Here is a 15,214-nt window from a genome sequence, read left to right as displayed (position 1 = left end):
CAGATGCATGCTGTTCACAAACAACCTCAGACACAAACCATATCAGGTACACTACATGGAGCCGGATTTGGCCCTTAATTCCAGTGGGGGTGTTTGTGTGTCTATATGCTTCCGGGCCAACAGCTCGCTTTCTTCCCCGCAGGTCTGTTGAGACTGGAAGAGCTGATAAGGCGTTTTCTGATCTCTCGAGAGACGCTGTCAATCAGGATGCTGGATGACAACCTTGACCCCACGCCTTTACTGAAGGAGATTCGTGATGACAAAATAGCCACAATAATTATTGATGCCAACGCATCTATTTCTTACCTTATACTGAAAAAGGTAAGCATACAGTTACATTATCTAAATGAACGTTGCTTTGGCTCATTTCACATTCATTCATTCTCTCGTCTTCGCCCACCTCAATCGCTCACCTTGCAATCCAGCTTTGTTCAATATACCTGCATTTTAATGTAAAGATAGACACTATAAATATCATAATTCTCCTTAATGAGCACAAAAAATGTTCTGCTTTTTACATACTGACATTTTTTAATGGTCTCTTTCCTCTTGCCTGTCTTTTTAGGCATCAGAGTTGGGAATGACATCTGCGTTTTACAAGTACATCCTCACGACTATGGTAAGATAGAGGAGGAGTTCTTGGCCTATTTTCTTGTAGATATATTCATGCCTGGAGCCCTATCTTTTGTATTAACAATTCATCTTTATTACGCAAATCCGCTCACACTTCTCAAGCCAGCCCCCTCACAGCTTGAACTGCATTACATACTTTTCTACTGTATAACCTACAAACACATCTCACACCTATTCTACACTACTAAAACATATAGTACTAGTCTAACCTACTGTGAACACATTTTAAAACACTAAGGATCATACACTTGCTGATTTTGTTAATGTTTACGGGAAAAAAAGCTGGACATTATATATTTAATAACTAAGGATCACAAACTACCAGACTTTTAAGTCGTTCTGATGGATACGCTGGATAACACACACAGATGCATGTGCCTTGTTGCTTGGAGACAAATGAAAATGTTTTTAAATTGGCTGAAAATAGGTCTGAGTCTGTGCTTATCATACACTGTGATTTTCTGTGAAATCCGTCAACTCATTAAATCATGTCATCTTCACCTTATGCCCTACTGAAAACTCTAGTTTCTAGTCTAATCCAGCCTTTCTCAAAGTGGGTGCCGCGGCACACTGGGGTGCCCCCTAGCTGTGTCAGGGGTGCCGCCAAAAAATTATGTAGGCTAAAAAAAATGTGAAAAAAAACAGAAAAAAAACAGCTGACATTTCATATATAAATATATTTGAATTTACATATTTACATTCTTCTTTTTAAACATATGAACATATTAATGACATTGTAAATTCATTTTAGATAAATATATAAAATTAATCATAAAAAAATCCGTCTCACAAGACCGAAGCAAGACGCACACAACTTGACGCAAGTGACGCAATCCATAGCAACGCGTTATAGCAACACCTCAGACTGACAGAAACGTAAAAATAAACGTGAATTTAGGCCACTTTAGTTACAGCATTATGGATCGTTTTTTGAAAAGAAAATCCCCATAAGAGCCGGGGATTTTTATTTTATTTTATCTGCATCCTGCACTTCATTTGAGTTCTCCTGGTCTGGATTTGTTATTGGGTTCTTGTATTGGGCGGTCCACCTCTACGGTTTTATGGCATTTGTGTCTCTGATTAATTATTTTGTGAATTACTTTGCAAACCTGTGTTTTTAAAGGTGCTATAACGTTTTATTATTATTGTTATTTACAGTTCATATTATGCTCTGTTCATTACTGTTCTGTCTAACTAAACAAGACATTTGCATTTAAATTTGGGTTATGCAGTGTTTTTAAATTATATTTTACACTGGGGTGCCTTGAGATTTTATGCACTTTTGAAAGGTGCCCTGACTGAAAAAAGTTTGAGAAAGGCTGGTCTAATCGAACACTTCACTGAACCATATACGCTACTAAAAACGCTAGTCAGTAGTCTAACTTATCACTCGAATCTAAAGGCCACACCAAACTGACATCAAAAAACTAGTATAGATGAAAGCGGCGTCTGGGTCAAAACTTGCGCTTGAACGCATTGCAAAAACAGCCAAGGGCCAATGAGCACAAACGTTCTGTTTTCATTAGAGGAAATAACTCTTTATACCAAAATGTAGAAGTATTCTGTATTCATCATTCAAAAAGGGAAGGATCTAGGACTGCAGATATACAAACCGTAAACAGCTTTGTCGTTTGCTTGATTTCATTACTTCTGTTTTTCTCCTCGAGCACTGGTTCACAAAGCTGAAAAGCCAGCCAGAGTGGTTTCTCTCATCGAAGGACTCCGCCGCAAATTCAACATGCTCAATCATCTAAAAAGATGCCAACGGGGGTCCAACTAGTGCCAGCGGTGTAGAACACACTGCAGATACTTTTTTCACTATGCTAGTCTACTAGTGTACCCTTACGAAAAAGAAGTTTATTCAAGTGTAATATAGTATACTTCTTTTAAAGGGATACTCCACTTTTTTGGGGGGGAATTATAGGCTCATTTTACAACAACCTCAGGGTTAAACATTTGGGTTTTACCGTTTTCGAATCCATTCAGCCAATTTTCTGATATTTAGAATAATATCAGTAACTACTGAACTAGTAGTTTACTGAAAGTTTTCTTTAAGTGAACAACATTATACTTATAGTTTACCAATTCAAAGTGTACTTTCATAAACTAAACATAAACATTCTCCATAAGTATTAAAAAAGCAAACTAGTATACCCACAAGTTCACTTGCAGTACAAATGAGAATTATGAAACAGTTGTGCACTTAAAGTTTACTACTGTTACACTTATAGTACACTTAAATGTATACTTTTATATACTAAAAGTGGGCCAATTTAGTCCCAAGCGGTAATAAAATAGTACACATCTACTACTAGTACATATTGAAATTAGTATACTTGCTAAATGTATACTTAAAAATATACTTGAACATTACTTAAGAATACTTCATAAAATGAACTTGAAGTATCTTTCTTTTCGTTACTCAAACCTTGCAGGCATTTCCGAAACCTTTAGGATACGTTCAGACTGTCAGTCCAAATGCGATTTTTGTGCATATCAGATTTAGCTTGTGTAAACGGACACATTAAATCACATGAAATTTTTTTTAATTGTTTCGAGCTACATTCATGTTTTTTTTTAATCCTATTTAAATCCCTTTTCTGTAAATCCACTTCAGCCTGACTGCTCAGATCGTATTTCACATGGTTTATGTGACTTTTTTAGGACACGTAAAACGTAAACATCAGAAGTTTATTAAGTAATTAACACTGTTACTTACTATCCCCGTTCGTTATATTTTAAAATAGGAGGCTATTGCAAATCCACCTCTTCACCATTCTCATCCACTCAAATACCAAATATCCAGTACTATTCACTATTCTGATCAGAGCTCTCTCTCTCTCTCTCTCTCTCTCTCTCTATATATATATATATATATATATATATATATATAAAAATAAACCTAATTGTTCTATGAAATGTCTAATACACACACTAAAGTGTTCCCGCTTGTCATTCCTGTGTGTGTGCAGGACTTTCCTTTGCTGTGGTTGGATGATATAGTGGATGAGCAGTCAAACATCGTGGGCTTCTCAATGTTTAACACCACCCACCCATTTTACCTGGAGTTTATCAGGAGCCTAAATCTGTCCTGGAGAGAGGGCTGTGACATTAACCCATACCCCGGACCAGCGGTAAGACACGCACAAACACAAAAAACTATCAATGTATAACACACAGAATGCTCACCCTAACCTCTGTGTGTGTGTGTGTGTGTGTGTGTGTGTGTGTGTGTGTGTGTGTGTGTGTGTGTGTGTGTGTGTAGCTGTCGTCGGCCCTGCTGTTTGATGCGGTCCATGTGGTGGTGAGTGCAGTGCAGGAACTCAACCGGAGTCAGGAGATTGGCATCAAACCTCTTAGCTGCACCTCCCCTCAGATCTGGCAACACGGAACCAGCCTCATGAACTACCTGCGTATGGTCAGTGTGTGTGTGTGTGTGTGTGTGTGTGTATTGGTAAATTCAATTCTACTTGAAAGTCCTCCAGGAATGTTTTCTGCTCAGAGAGCACCCATTGTGTTATTAAAAGTAACATAGCTCCTTCTATTCTCTCTCTCTTTCTCTCTAATGTTTTGATCAGGTGGAGTATGATGGCTTGACAGGTCGAGTTGAGTTCAACAGTAAAGGCCAGAGGACCAATTACACCCTCCATATCCTGGAGAAGCACAGGGCAGGCCACAAAGAGGTTAAAGGCACATACATACACATTTACTTAGACATCTAATTGGGGACATTCCATAGACTTCTACTGTTTTTAAATACAGTAACCCTAAAGGCCCGGGTCTACTTAATTTTCCGCGTTCCACTACGTCTTCCGCACAGTTGAACGTGCAAGCCTTTCAAAGTATTCTCCTTTGGCCGTGAGCATGGAATCACTCGAGTTACTCGCACATGCGCTGTTTTACATACAACGTCCGTGTGGTCACAAAAAATGGGCTACACGGACGGGTTGTGAGGACATCCGCGGACCCCCCTGATGATGAAAATTACGTCACATGGTACGCGGATGTCCAAAGTATATGTTGGCCTTAATCCAAACAGAAACATTTCTGCGTTTTCACAATTTGTAAAAAAAACACACACACACAGGAAACAGACACACATATTTCAAATAGTGCCACCATCGTTGTTTTGCTTGCTTCATTTCTGAACCATCTCTGTGTTAGATTGGGATCTGGTACTCTAATAACACTCTGATGATGAACTCCACCAGTCTGGACATCAACGTCTCTGAGACACTGGCTAACAAGAGCCTCATCATCACCACCATACTGGTGAGAACCAACTGCACCACAGCTTATGTTCACAGGAATCTTACCACATCTACATCAGTAATTCCTGTCCTAAAACTTAAGCTCTTAATTAATTTATTACACAACAAAAAGACAGTTTATTGCATGTCTATCTAGATAGAAAGAAGTACTAAGTGATGAATTCACAGATCATTAAAGCTTAAATGATCATTTCATTTTAAAGCTGCAGTCCGTAGCTTTTTTTTTTGTTAAAAATGATCCAAAATACATATTTGAGAAAATATATAACCAGCTAGTGTTCAAAACAGTGTGTCAAGCCAGTGTATCATTGCGTCATTACGTCACAGTACACATAAAGAAGGAGTCTCGGCTTGTATCAGCTATATTGCGTGTGAGAATGTTGGAGATGGAGATTTATAGCTTTTTCTCACAGCACTTGATATAATTAAACTTAGCAATTTGATGGCGGATCCAGAAAGGTTCAAACGACAATCATCAGTGACAACAGATTCACCAACTGTAAAATGCAAAAGACTTTGTTTGGACTTCGAAGTGACTACAGAAGAAGAGAGACTGCAACCGGACCCATGCGAAAACAAGGATACATATCGGAAGTAGATGTAGTTACGCATGCAATTCTTGCTTACTTGTTAACATTAACAATTTGAGAACAAAGTATAATTTGCACAATTTTGTGTGATATGATAATTAGAATTCAAATTCGAATGATTGTTTGATTCAAAAAGAATAATTTGTGATTCTGAATGCCAGTATCCACACCGCCACGGTGCCTCACAGTCTCCTCAACCATTGTGTTCATCCCTGTCGAGGATGTTGAAGTACAACTCGCTAAAAGTTGATAATTCCGAGAATGACTGCAATTGCAGATTTCAAACAGAGATGGCGACAAAGAGGAAAACCGCCAGACTGCAGCTTTAACAAAATGAATTAAAAGATATTTCAAAATATAGACATCAATTCGTGTAATTTTATCTAACATAATGGTGTGTTTTAAAGTGTGAAACAAACAAACTAACACAACAAAACATCACAGAATAAATCAAATCCCTCACTAAAATTTGCTTATATTTGTGCTGTTGTGTTCCCATCAGAAATAATCTCACTTCTTGTCACTTCCAGTCATTAAAGGACTGGCTTTAGTTACTAAAAATAACTATCAAAATTTGTTTGTTAGTTATTTTTATTCAAGTGGTATTAAAAATTATTTAACAATAAAAAGGGGAAAAACCTATACACAGGAAAATCCTTTATATTGATTACCAATTACACAATATTCCCAAGAGGTTTTATTTATTTATTTATTTTTTGGCTGAAACATATTGATTAGAGAAGGGACAAAAATGAGGTACTGGAATATTTCTTAATAATGTGTTTCATGTTAGAAGTTAGTGTGCGCCACCTGAAGACATGGCAAAGGTAAAGCAACATCTGCTCCATCCAAAGTTGTGACATTTGCTGCTGTTTTCTTAATTTTGATATTGTGATAAAAGAATTAAAAAAAAAATTTGAGTGTAATATTTTAATCCAATACAGTAAGATGAAAGTGTTGGGGCCATGAATTTGTACTGCATATTGAAATGTGTGTGTTTGTGTGTGCAGGAGAACCCATACATGATGAGAAAGGTGAATTACCAAGAGTTTGAGGGGAACGATCAGTATGAGGGTTTTTGTGTGGACATGTTGAGAGAGCTAGCTGGTATCCTCAAGTTCAATTTCCGCATCAAACTGGTGGACGATGGCCTATATGGGGCACCTGAACCCAACGGCTCGTGGACAGGCATGGTGGGAGAGCTGATCAACAGGGTATGTACTGTAGTCACATTCATAAACCTGTTCTCTACTGAAATAACAAGTATTTTCACACGGTTGCATTCAATTCAGTTCCATGTCACTTTCCTTACTGTGTCTTGATGACATTTCTGTTGTGCTTATACAATGTTTTATTGCTCTCTTTCTTTCTTTTTTTTTCTTTATAACAGAAAGCTGATATGGCTGTAGCTTCTTTTACCATAACATCTGAGAGAGAGAAGGTCATTGACTTCTCAAAACCATTTATGACCCTGGGCATCAGTATTCTCTACAGGGTCCATATAGTAAGTCACCCACTTAGAGAGAGAGAGAGAGAGAGAGAGAGAGAGAGAATCAACACAGTGGCATCAGTTTACGTATTCTACTAATAAAACAACACAAAAACATATATATTATTTAAGTTTAAATCAGACGGACTGACTAACTTGATAACGAGATTTATTGCTATGGGGGGGGGGCACATATATATATATATATATATATATATATATATATATATATATACAAATATATATATATATATTTTTTTTTTATTTGGAATTGAACTCATAATTGTTGACTGATTTCAGGTTTTAATACCCTTACACTGTAAAAAAAAACTGTTATCACAACATTTTTTCTTTTGTCAAATCAACTTAAATAATTTATATTTAGTTGAGATAACTTATTATTTTGAGTTTCTGATGATTAAATGAATCTCCTTCATTGTATTAACTCACTGTTTCCAGTTTAATCAACTTAATATTTTAAGGCAACCAGGTTAATTACTTTTTTAAGTTAAACCAACAATATTTTTTACAGTGTAGAGAGACCAATTATTTTAAAGCAAAACCTGACCCACACTCATTCAAACGGAAAACTGGCTAGTGAAATATTGGATATTTTACTTGGTAAACACTAAACCGTTCTGCTTTCGATGAAAGAGTATTAAAAATCCATTTCTGGCAACTCTGTTTTGCCGTTTTGATCAATAGCGCCATCTTGCGTCTGGAGTAAAAAATGCAACATTAAAGCATTTGAATGAACTGATAGGATGAGATGATACACATTGGTCCAAATAGCTTGAAATTTGATGTGAAATGCTCTGCTTGTCCTGTCCTGAATGACAACAGCCAGTATATGGAGTGTATCATCTGGATAACTTAGCTAGCTAGTTAGATAGATAGTTAGATAGATAGATAGATAGATAGATAGATAGATAGATAGATAGATAGATAGATAGATAGATAGATAGATAGATAGATAGATAGATAGATAGATAGATAATGTGTCTACATGCCTAAATATGCAATTTACTTTACTTACTCCATTTACTTAATTATTGTAATTAATAGATTGAAAATTCATAGTGGACCTAATCCCTTTTGGCTTTTATTGCTGCCGCTTTCCTTCCTTCAGTTGCATTAATTTACCTCTCTTTCTCTTTCACTGTCTCTCAGGGCAGGAAGCCAGGTTATTTCTCCTTCCTGGATCCCTTCTCACCGGCTGTTTGGCTCTTCATGCTGCTGGCTTACCTTGCTGTCAGCTGTGTGCTTTTTCTTTCTGCTAGGTACACACAAACACACACCAACATTCTCTAAAACTTCTAAAAATTATGGACCTAATCAGTGTGTTTGTCTTATTTTCCAGTAAAAATATCTTACCCTTTATAGTATAAGAAATAAATATTTAATGCTCCATGCTAGATTTCTCTCTCCCTGTGTGTGTGTGTGTGTGTACTTGTGTCAGGTTGAGTCCGTATGAATGGTATAACCCTCACCCGTGTCTGCGTGAGCGCAAAGACCTGCTGGAAAATCAGTACACGCTCGGAAACAGCCTGTGGTTTCCTGTCGGGGGCTTCATGCAGCAGGGGTCAGAGATCATGCCCCGAGCCCTATCCACACGCTGTGTTAGTGGGGTTTGGTGAGTTTGAGCGTGTGCTGGGGCTCCATATGTGTTGATGTTCATTTTAACAGAGTCAATGGACACATTACACAGCACAGTTATGGGCTTTTTGCACTCTGCTTCCATCATTTATGTCCTCTCTCTCTTTTAGGTGGGCATTCACTCTTATAATAATCTCCTCATACACAGCGAATCTGGCTGCTTTTCTGACAGTGCAGAGAATGGAAGTGCCAATTGAATCTCCCGATGACCTGGCCGATCAAACCAATATACAATACGGCACCATTCATGGAGGAAGCACCATGACCTTTTTTATGGTACAAATTATATTATACTAATGTATACTGTATAGTGTATACACATGTATAGGGACAGAAATATGAACACATGCTGGCTTGCACATGTAAATGTTCATTCACATGTGAATCATACACAAGTGTAAATCTCATTAACTTGTTGTTTTTACACCTTTTTACATTTATTCCAAAATAATAACTAAAGGCATTAACATTTTAAAACAATGTATTTAATTTGTTCTTTTTAATCAACTTATTTTCATCAGTCATCAAGCTCGATAAACTCTGGTCACAGACACGAAAATTTACCTTTCATTTCCCCAAGCTCAAGGCCATTACAAGTTTGATTTTGAAGTGACTGAAGAGATGATATCTAAGTGGCTGAGATTTTGCTTACTTTTTAACTAGTCCTTCCATTAATGCTATAATTTTATTCCTTCAGACTGATTCATGAATCTGCTTGAAAACAAGTGGCAGAATTTATTGCACAAACCAATCATATCCAATCATAATGAGATGCAAGCATTGCCTCCTCCCACATGACTTTGCCAATTTTTTATTCTTAATTACCCCTCACCAAACCCAGTGCATGCTTTTAGGGGGTCTGTTAAAACTCAATGGACTTAGGGGAGGCAAGAAAGACACGGTGCCCCGCTGTACCTGCTGGTGTGTTACTTTAGAAAAATTTGTAATTTATACTTTTTATGTCACATTTTGTAATATTTTTTCATTGTTTTATTTCTATTTTTGTGTTTTATTATTTTCCAATTTTTTAAGGAGGCACTGCCTCCCTTGCCTCCTCGGAGGAAACTCTCCTGAAATACGTAGATGCGTGGATGAATCATTCGCACCAAGATCAATAACAAGCAGTTTTTTTTTCTAAGAAATTAATAGGGTGTATTTTAATTGCCAACTTCAAAACATCTTTATTGATGTAATTAAAAAAATAAAATTGACAATATTTATAATTTTTAAATTTATAGTTTTTTATCGTTTTAAATTTATAACATTTAAAAAATATATATGTAAAAATGTACTAGTCCATAAAGTTGCAAAATTAGCCTAAATTAAATCTTCAGTTTTCTCCAAAATATTTTGTGTGGGATACAAATTTATCTAATAAGTATCAGCAAAAAAAAAACTTGAGATTTGAGATCTTGTTTCACTGAACATCTGTTGAAAAGGGAAAAACTGTCTTCAAATATTTTTAGACTCTATTTTGTATCATATTCATGGAAAGTGCCAGCAGGCATATATTTGCATACGTGTATGAATGGGTTTTGTGTCTCTTGTTTATTTCCTTGTTGGTTTTTCATGTAGATTACCCTTGGCGTAATGACTGTGTATTTTCTTATCAGGTTTTTGTTTGCTCAAATGTTTTTACCATCTGTGTGTGCATCACTGTTTTCTTTCTGTTTGTTATTGTGCATGTCAAATAGAGTTTAAATGTTTATTTATGATGTTTACACTGATGAAACATCTTCTCCTCCTCTCTCTCAGAACTCCCGTTATCAAACGTATCAGCGGATGTGGAACTACATGTATTCTAAGCAGCCCAGTGTCTTTGTGAAGAGCACAGAGGAGGGCATTGCACGAGTCTTGAACTCGAAATATGCCTTCCTCCTTGAGAGCACCATGAACGAGTACCACCGCAGCCTCAACTGCAACCTCACCCAGATCGGAGGCCTGCTAGACACCAAGGGTTATGGCATTGGCATGCCTCTTGGTAAGAGAGAGTATCCATCAATTAGTCATATTGAAAGATAAAAATACACATTAACGATAAGCCTCACATGCAATGTAGCAGCACTGTGATTCATGGAATTTTGAAACCATAACACCATAAAAAAACACCATGTTCCTTGTTTGTGAAGGAAACATCTTCTCTTAACTTTTTGGACCATGCTTTTGACTCGGCCATATTTCTAACATGCAGTCAAACGTGACAAACCTAGTCAGTTTAGATATTTCATGTGTTTTAGCTCAAGCACACCTGGTGCAACTAATGATTCCTTTTGTTAGTTGCATCAGGTGTGCATGAGACAACACCTGTTTTGCAGATTTGTGCTGTTTTGAGAGATTCTATTCAGGGGATTTAATAATTTTGAGACTGCTGAAGTCATTAAAAGTTGCATTGCAAACAGCTAAAAGTCTGTAAATTTTTCCATTGAACCTGATTTGCGATGGTGGTTGAATAATTTCGATACTGATCTGTATTTATACATATATACGTCTACATATTTCTGCCATGGCAACTCTCAGAGAGGTATGGTAATGGATATGGCAATGTTAATGTATTTGGTCATGGCGGAATAGATCTGCAAATACCAAGACTTGCTTCTGCCAATACATTTACAGACATTGCTGTGAGCATGTAAGACATTCTGCTCTGCTGCTGCACATGTAGCATACATGACATTGTATGCTTAGTAAAGACTGTTAAAACAAAACTGTTAGATTTTACTGGTATGATTTCTCATTTAATAAGCAAACCATGCAATATACACAGAGAAATGGAGTAAAAGAGTGTTCACTTATCACAGAGGGTGATTTCAGATTCTTTCCGAAAGTGCACTGCAGACTGCTCACAGCAAATACCAGTAATTATGTAAGCAATGATGAAGAAATATTTAAGATTCTGCACTATTTCTAGGTCACTAATAAATTAATCGAACATTAATCATGTAAACTCATTTGAGACTTGTTTTTAGATGTTTCATGATGTGAATAACTTATTGGGACTTCCTCATGCTAGACATGTTTATTATTCCGTCTCTTAGGTTCTCCTTTCAGAGATGAGATAAGTCTGGCAGTGCTGCAGTTGCAGGAGAATAACAGGCTGGAGATCCTGAAGAGAAGATGGTGGGAGGGAGGGCAGTGTCCCAAAGAGGAAGACCACCGTGCCAAAGGCATGAACCTCTTTTCTGCACCTCAAAGCAATAATTTCCCCCCTGTCTCATCCCTGCTGAAATATACATTTGGAACCATAACTGTGTTCACTGTTCAGAACATGTTAATTGGTCAAAAAGCTACATTGCAGGGAGCTAGTTTGTTTCTGGTCCAATATGAGCATGAACCAGCTCATAAACTGCTAGAAACCAGCTACCATGTTCAAAAACACAGGGGGCAGGGTTTCACACACTGTAGCTGTCAAATGCAAGCAGTCTTGTGTGTGTTTAAAGTTGCGATGAAATGGAAGTATAGACAGTTCTTTTCTTCCATATTTTGACGTACATCCAAGTGACGGGTTGAAAAAAAAAATGTAGAGCAGGCACTTGATTGGCTGCTGATTAGAGCTTAAAGTCAACTGTGTGAAAAAGGCGGCGTTTAAACGGACTAAATGTTTGGAGAAGTCTGCCGACCAGGGAGAGGTCTCATTTTCAGAATATCAAGTGACATTTTAATAAAACATTATTTTAATTTTAAAACAAATTAAATGCATAGATTAATCATTCACAATAAGCACAATTAATAAATGTATTTCGAAAATAGAGTGAATTTCCACTCGGTTACGACTTAAAGAATGTAAGTAAATGTAATATTTTTGTCTGTGATGAAAGATTGTCATAGTGAATTAAACACTTTTAAACAATCTGCATCTGTTTCAGGTCTTGGGATGGAGAACATTGGTGGTATATTTGTGGTGTTAATCTGTGGCCTGATTATTGCTGTGTTTGTGGCTGTGATGGAGTTTGTGTGGTCCACACGCCGATCAGCTGAAACAGAAGAGGTACGGCCTCTCTCCTGCGACCGCCAATATCACAGTCACACTACAGTAGGTTACCAAAGAAACCCGCCGACTCCTCACGTTAGTGAGTGTTGTAGTAGTGAAGTCGAAGTCAGTGGTTGTCACGGTGTGCATGTCTACTTGTGCAATATATAGTTCTGTGATATTTATGTGCACTGTCAGACAAAAATGTTGAAATAATTAAGTTTTTTTAATGTTTTTGAAAGTAGTCTCTTATGCTTAACAAGGCTTTTTTTTAATCAAAATGCACCAGCACCATCAACAGTAATAATGTTAAATATTATTACAATTTTAAATAATTGTTTTCTTTTCTTTTTTAAAACATTTTGTCATGTGATGACAATGCTGGATTTTCATAAACATTTCTTATTGTCATCAGTTTTTGCTGATAAATATTTAGTGAAAACTATGATACATTTCCTCAGGATTTTTTAATGAGTAGAAAGTTCAAAAGATTAATTAAACAAAAAAAATCTCACTCACCAAAATTTTTTAAATAGTAGTGTATTATGGTTTCCACAAAACAGGCACAACTCTTTTCAATATTGATAATAAGTGATAAGAATCGTTTCTTGTGGATCATATGACAATAAATGATTGTGTGATACTGAAGACCAATGACAAAGTAATGATTCTGAAAATCCAGCATTTTACATCTACATTTGAAAATATATTAAAATAGAAAACAGCAATTTTTAATTGTAATAATATTTCACAACTTATTTTTGATAAAATAAATTCCATCAGGGTGAGTAAAGAGTGCTATTTCAAAAACATTAAAAATCTTAATTATTCCAAACTTTTGACCAACAGAGTATATATGTACATGTATATATGTGATATAAACCTCTGTGATATATATTAATCTTCTTTTGTTAAAGCCTTTAATATATATTTTTAACATTCAGGTGTCCGTATGTCAGGAGATGTTGACAGAATTCCGTAACGCTGTTTCCTGCAAGAAAAGTTCTCGCCTTCGCCGCCGCCGCCCCCTGTCCAGCTCTCTGGCCCTTCGGCACCCCACCCGCATCACTTTAGGTGCCCCGCGACCCCTGCGACTTGTCAGAGAGATGCGCCTTAGCAACGGAAAGCTCTATAGCGGTACGGGACCCCTGACAGGAAGCTCAGGGTCAGGAGGAGGCCCCTCAGACATGGGTCCTGGGCCCCAGCGACTCCTGGAGGACCCATTAGGTGCCAACAGCACCCCCCCAGTGGCCCTGGGACCGCCCGCAGTGACAGTGCCTCTGCCGCGGGGCTGCACTCATGTGCGCATTTGCCAGGAGTGCCGGCGTATCCAGAGTCTCCGCACAACCTCTTGTACACGAATTCCTCCCTCCTCGGCCCCTCTGCCTCGCCTGGCTCCGCCCCCTCCTCACTCATCCTCCAATACAGACAGTGAAGGCGGAGGCGGGCCGAGCCCATGCCGGATAGGACACTCCCCACCGGCAAAAGGCTGCACTTTACCGCCACCTCAGTCTAGCAACAACACAGACCTAATGGGAGAGCAGAAATGAGGAAAAAAGACAATGTCAAAAGGGGGGACAAACGTATGACACATTTTTGCAATATTTGCCCCCTTTCAATCATAGACGTATGCGCTTTCCATCTTTTCCTTGGTAAGACAGTATTATCCTTTTCTTTTGGATGGCCATGTGCCATATCAAGTATTGTTTTGTACTATTGAACGATGTACTATAACAGTGACCATGTCTGGAGTAACCTTGAGATTTAAGATTGTCCGCCTCAGTCTGAGGATTTAGACGTTATTAAACTTCCCCTGCGATTCTGATCTTCAGGCAGCACACAGACGTCTGCTTGCAATCGAGGCAGACTGTGGCAAAAACTCTCCTTCCCTTCCCTGACTGAATTCTCTCGGTTACGATAGAGGTCACACACAGGAAGTAGCACAGAGTAGTCTCATCTGAACGTCATTCTCTCAATGACACTGTACAGATCAGAGCCAGACCGCGACAGAATGAGAGCACACACGTTAATGGAGAACAATGACGCTAAGTTGTTGATTAAAGATATTCTAAACAGATATTCATACTTTTCTGTACTATACTTATTTTTAAATTCACTGTCTGTGTAATTTAATTCTGGGGTTGTGTTGTCTGAATTTGAAATAAAAAAATAGAGATACTTTATTGAAAAGATCAACTCTGAATGAATATGTATGTTAATGGAAATGAGGAGCTGTTTGTTCATTAAAACATGGACTTTTATCTGTCTGTAAAAAAGTGTGAGTCTGTAACCAGTGCTGGAGATCACCGTAACCAGTGCTGGAGATCACACCACATACCTCAACCCAAATTTGCACACGCTGCGTTTTACCTCAGATCAGTGTTTTCATAAATTAGAAAGTCAGACATCTGTTGTTGTAATTCAAATTACATATATTTTCTCACACACATCACAAGCACTGAAAATGACTGATGAAAGAAGGAAGGAAATAGCAGATTCCCTTTCGAAGGGAACTCAACAATACGTCGAATGACGCAATGGGGAACGCCTCAGGCGTGACAGGTGTCTGAAATCAAATATCAACTCACAGTAATCAGGTTGACCGGCG

At 37.6% G+C, this 15,214-nt stretch overlaps 1 protein-coding gene across 6 annotated transcripts in view; it reads left to right on the top strand.

The window, feature by feature from the left end:
• The window catches only part of grik5 (glutamate receptor, ionotropic, kainate 5), a 71,344-nt gene extending 56,542 nt beyond the window's left edge, over positions 1-14,802 (top strand). For 5 of the 6 annotated variants that reach the window (XM_039679870.2, XM_089117614.1, XM_039679869.2 and 2 more), the window contains 15 exons: positions 143-321; positions 566-619; positions 3,606-3,767; positions 3,899-4,051; positions 4,212-4,316; positions 4,798-4,905; positions 6,505-6,708; positions 6,885-6,998; positions 8,154-8,263; positions 8,443-8,616; positions 8,750-8,915; positions 10,395-10,620; positions 11,675-11,803; positions 12,503-12,669; positions 13,551-14,802. In XM_039679870.2, the coding sequence (XP_039535804.1) occupies positions 143-321; positions 566-619; positions 3,606-3,767; positions 3,899-4,051; positions 4,212-4,316; positions 4,798-4,905; positions 6,505-6,708; positions 6,885-6,998; positions 8,154-8,263; positions 8,443-8,616; positions 8,750-8,915; positions 10,395-10,620; positions 11,675-11,803; positions 12,503-12,669; positions 13,551-14,156 (2,657 nt within the window). In that variant the 3' untranslated portion in view covers positions 14,157-14,802. The remainder of the gene's footprint in view (positions 1-142; positions 322-565; positions 620-3,605; positions 3,768-3,898; positions 4,052-4,211; positions 4,317-4,797; positions 4,906-6,504; positions 6,709-6,884; positions 6,999-8,153; positions 8,264-8,442; positions 8,617-8,749; positions 8,916-10,394; positions 10,621-11,674; positions 11,804-12,502; positions 12,670-13,550) is intronic. The other variant, XM_039679872.2, reaches the window with a different exon arrangement.
• Positions 14,803-15,214: the final 412 nt, after the last annotated feature.

Source organism: Pimephales promelas, chromosome 12 (assembly GCF_988280905.1).
Source record: "Pimephales promelas chromosome 12, fPimPro1.hap1.1, whole genome shotgun sequence".
Lineage (NCBI taxonomy): Eukaryota > Metazoa > Chordata > Actinopteri > Cypriniformes > Leuciscidae > Pimephales > Pimephales promelas.
The sequence above is the reverse complement of the archived record's forward strand: the minus strand, read 5'-3'. Positions and strand labels throughout refer to the sequence as shown.